Genomic DNA, 3,618 nt, shown 5'->3' with positions numbered 1-3,618 from the left:
CCAGAGCCAGGAGCAATTTCTGAGCATAAAGCCAGGAGTAACACCTGAGCTCAGCCAGATGTGCCCCCCAAAAAACATAAATAAATAAACAAATAAATAAAATAAAAAGGAAAAGTGTTAGAAAAGGTGGATCAGAAAATTGAATCCAACATTTTGCTGCCTGCAAGAAACACATCTGTATAGTCAGAACAAACACAGACTCAGGGTGAAAGGTTGGAGGACAATCCATAAAGCAAACTCCCTTAAAAAGCTGGGGTGGCCATACTAATATCAGATGACACAGACTTTAAGCTCAAGAGGAGAAGGCTGTTGATGGTGGGAATGTTGCACTGATGAAGAAACAGGTGGGGATGTTCTCTTTTATAACTAAAACCCACTAGTGAATTCTTTCAAACCTTTAAAGAGGACCTACTGCCAATTATTTTTAGACTTTAACTAGAAAATTCAAGAAACAAAAACACTCCCAAACATCATCCTAACATAGATGCATAGAATCTTATTCTAAAAAAAAAAAAAAAACTAGCGGGGCCGGGGCAGTGGTGCTAGAAGTAAGGTGTCTGCCTTGCCAGCGCTAGCCTAGGACGACCGAAGTTTGATCCCCCAGCGTCCCATATGGTCCCCCAAACCAGGAGTGATTTCTGAGTGCATAGCCAGGAGTAACCCCTGAGTGTCATCAGGTGTGCCCCCCCCAAAAAAAAACTAGCATAAAGATTTCAACAGCTTATCAAGAAGCATATACACCATGACGAAGTTGAACTCATCCCAGAGATGCAAGGGTAGTTTAACATGCACAGCACACTGAATATAATACACCATATAAAAAGAGAAAAAATAAAAACCATATGATCATAGCAGTAGATGTGGAGAAAGCATCTAACATGGCCCAACACCTGTTCATAAAAAAAAAAACTCACAACAAGATGGGAATTGAAGAAACTTTTCTCAATATATTCAAGGCCATTTACAACAAGCTTATGGCAAACATTATACTCAACGAGGAAAAACTAAAAGCCTTTCCTTTAATATCTGGCATGAGATAAGGTTCTCCTTTCTCACCACTTCTATTCAATATGGTACTGAAATACTTGACATAGTAATCAGGCATGAAAAATAAATCAAGGGCATCCAGACAGGAAAGGGAGAAGTCAAGCTCTCACTGTTTGCAGATGATATAATACTATATTTAGAAAATCCTAAAAACTCTACCAGAAAGCTTTTAGAAACAAAAGACTTGTATTGTAAAGTGCATTTGTATTGTAAAGGCTACAAACGAATACACAACAATCCTTTGCTCTTCTATATACAAGTAATAAAAGATAAGAAAGAGACATTAAAAAGCAATCCCATTCACAATTGTGCCTCCAAAAATAAAGTACCTTGGAGTAAACTTAATTAAGAAGATGAAAGACCTATAAAAAGAAAAGTAAAAAATAATGGTTCAAACAATAAAAGAGGAGACTAGAAAATGGAGACAAATACCCTGTTCATGGGTTGAGAAGATTAACATCATTAAATGGGAATACTTCCCAAAGCATTGTACAGTTTTAATGTAATCCCTATAAGAATACCTATTACATTTTTCAAAGTAGTGGGCCAACCACATCTGGAAATTAATTTGAAATAATAAATGTCCAAGAATAGCTAAAGCAATCTTTAGGAAAAAGAAGATGGAAGGTATCAGTTACTCCAACCTACAGATGGCCAAAATGCACATAAAAAATATTCATTATCAGCAATCATCAGGAGATGCAAATCAAAAAAACAATGAGATATTACCTCACACCACAGAAACTGGCGTACATCACAATGAACAATAACCAGTGTTGGTACAGATGTGGGGAAAAGGGGACTCTCATTCATGGCTAGTGGGAATTTAGTCAGGTCCTGTCTTTTTGGAAAACAATATGGATATTTCTCAAAAAAAAATAGATATTGAGTTTCTATATGATGCAAGAATATCACTCCTAGGAATATACCATAGGAACCCAAAAATACCATACTATAAAGAAAAGCCCTCTGCATTCCTATGTTCATCACAGCACTATTTACGATAGCCATATCTGGAAACAACCCAAGTGCTTGAGAACAGAAGAATGGCTAAAGAGACTATGGTACAGTTAGGGCGCAACATGGCGGCCCTCTGGCGGTTAGGTGTCCTCTGCGGTGCCCAAGGAGGCCGAGCTCTGTTGTTCCGAACCCAGGTGGTCAGACCTGCTTGTGTCTCAACAATTCTTCAGGACCCACCTTCTATAAGATTCAGTGGGCTGCAGCATATTCATCTGTCACCCAGCCGTCATGCTGGTTCCAAGGCTGCATCTCTCCACTGGACTGGTGAAAGGGTGGTCAGTGTTTTGCTCCTGGGCCTGCTTCCAGCTGCTTATTTGAGTCCTAGCTCTGCAGTTGACTACTCCCTGGCTGCAGCCCTCAGTCTTCATAGCCACTGGGGCCTTGGACAAGTTGTTACTGACTATGTTCCAGGGGCTACAACACAGAAAGCTGCCAAGGCAGGTGTTTTGGCAATCTCAGCATTAACCTTTGCTGGTCTCTGTTATTTCAACTATCATGACGTGGGCATATGCAAAGCTGTTGCTATGCTGTGTAAGCTCTGATCTTTTTGACTTATACCCTGAGGATTGATTGTATACCTCTTTGCCTCTGCTCTCTCATGCCATTCAACTCACAATAAGGAGGAAATAACAGATAAGTTCTTTGGTGAGATACACCTTTTCTGATCATCTGGTTATTTAAGAATTTAATCTTTGAGGAAATTATTTTTGAGGAGAGGTTTGAAAGGAATTACATTAAAAATATAGTATGGCCATGGTAGAGTGCAGCTTTGCATGTATTGGCCCTGGGTTCAATTCGTGGCACCAAAAAAAGAAAAAAATTATGAGACTGGATTCTATATTTTGGTGAGTAAATGACTCTCCCAGCTTTCTACAAGATTCTCTTTAAAAATCACTATATAACACACATGAGCTTTTATCTTTTAATTTATCAAACTCTCATAAGGAACTTATTTTTATTATCAGTACCTAGCCAGACTTAATATTTGTCCTGGGGATGATGGAGAGGGGAAACATTGTTGTTTCATAAAGTCTTTGTATATGTTCTTTTCCCTGCCAAATTATCAATAAGGTTTGATGATGGATAAAAAGACAACAGAATTTTAGCAATACTTAAATTTTGAAAAATTCCCCTATGTTCTGTTGATAACAGTTAATGATGATTACATGTCCTAAGAGAAATTTAAAAGGAGAAAATTCTTTTTTTTTCTTTTTTTTTCTTTCTTAAAAGGAGAAAATTCTGGTCTTTTGCAGTACTGATTTTAAAATTTCAGTAAGAAGATCATGAGAGTTTCTAAATAGAGTAAAGTTGCATTAAGAAAGAGGTCTCATTATTATCAAAGTATTACAGATTCTGAATTTAATCTTCAAATGTGTTTCTTTTACTTGTCCTAAAATAATCTGTTTGCAAATATAAAACTAAGAGATATGTTGTTATTTTCCCATTGGGACCCCTTAATGTGGAAATGTATTCTATAAAAATAATTTTTTAAAAATAAAATGCTATATAATAAAAATGTATTGTACTCTTTTATGCATAAAAAAAAGAAAC

At 36.9% G+C, this 3,618-nt stretch overlaps 1 protein-coding gene across 1 annotated transcript; it reads left to right on the top strand.

Moving 5' to 3' along the window:
- Positions 1-2,127: 2,127 nt before the first annotated feature.
- Positions 2,128-3,269, top strand: LOC126027455 (succinate dehydrogenase [ubiquinone] cytochrome b small subunit, mitochondrial-like). Its single transcript, XM_049786476.1, has one exon. It carries the CDS (start codon positions 2,130-2,132, stop codon positions 2,607-2,609), a length of 480 nt encoding a protein of 159 aa, XP_049642433.1. The 5' UTR covers positions 2,128-2,129; the 3' UTR covers positions 2,610-3,269.
- Positions 3,270-3,618: the final 349 nt, after the last annotated feature.

The sequence above is a fragment of the Suncus etruscus genome, chromosome 14 (genome assembly GCF_024139225.1).
Source record: "Suncus etruscus isolate mSunEtr1 chromosome 14, mSunEtr1.pri.cur, whole genome shotgun sequence".
NCBI lineage: Eukaryota > Metazoa > Chordata > Mammalia > Eulipotyphla > Soricidae > Suncus > Suncus etruscus.
This window is presented reverse-complemented; position numbering and strand designations above follow the sequence as displayed.

Excerpts from the sequence above, each read along its gene's own strand:
- LOC126027455 (XM_049786476.1), top strand. The coding sequence starts at position 2,130 with ATGGCGGCCCTCTGGCGGTTAGGTGTCCTCTGCGGTGCCCAAGGAGGC.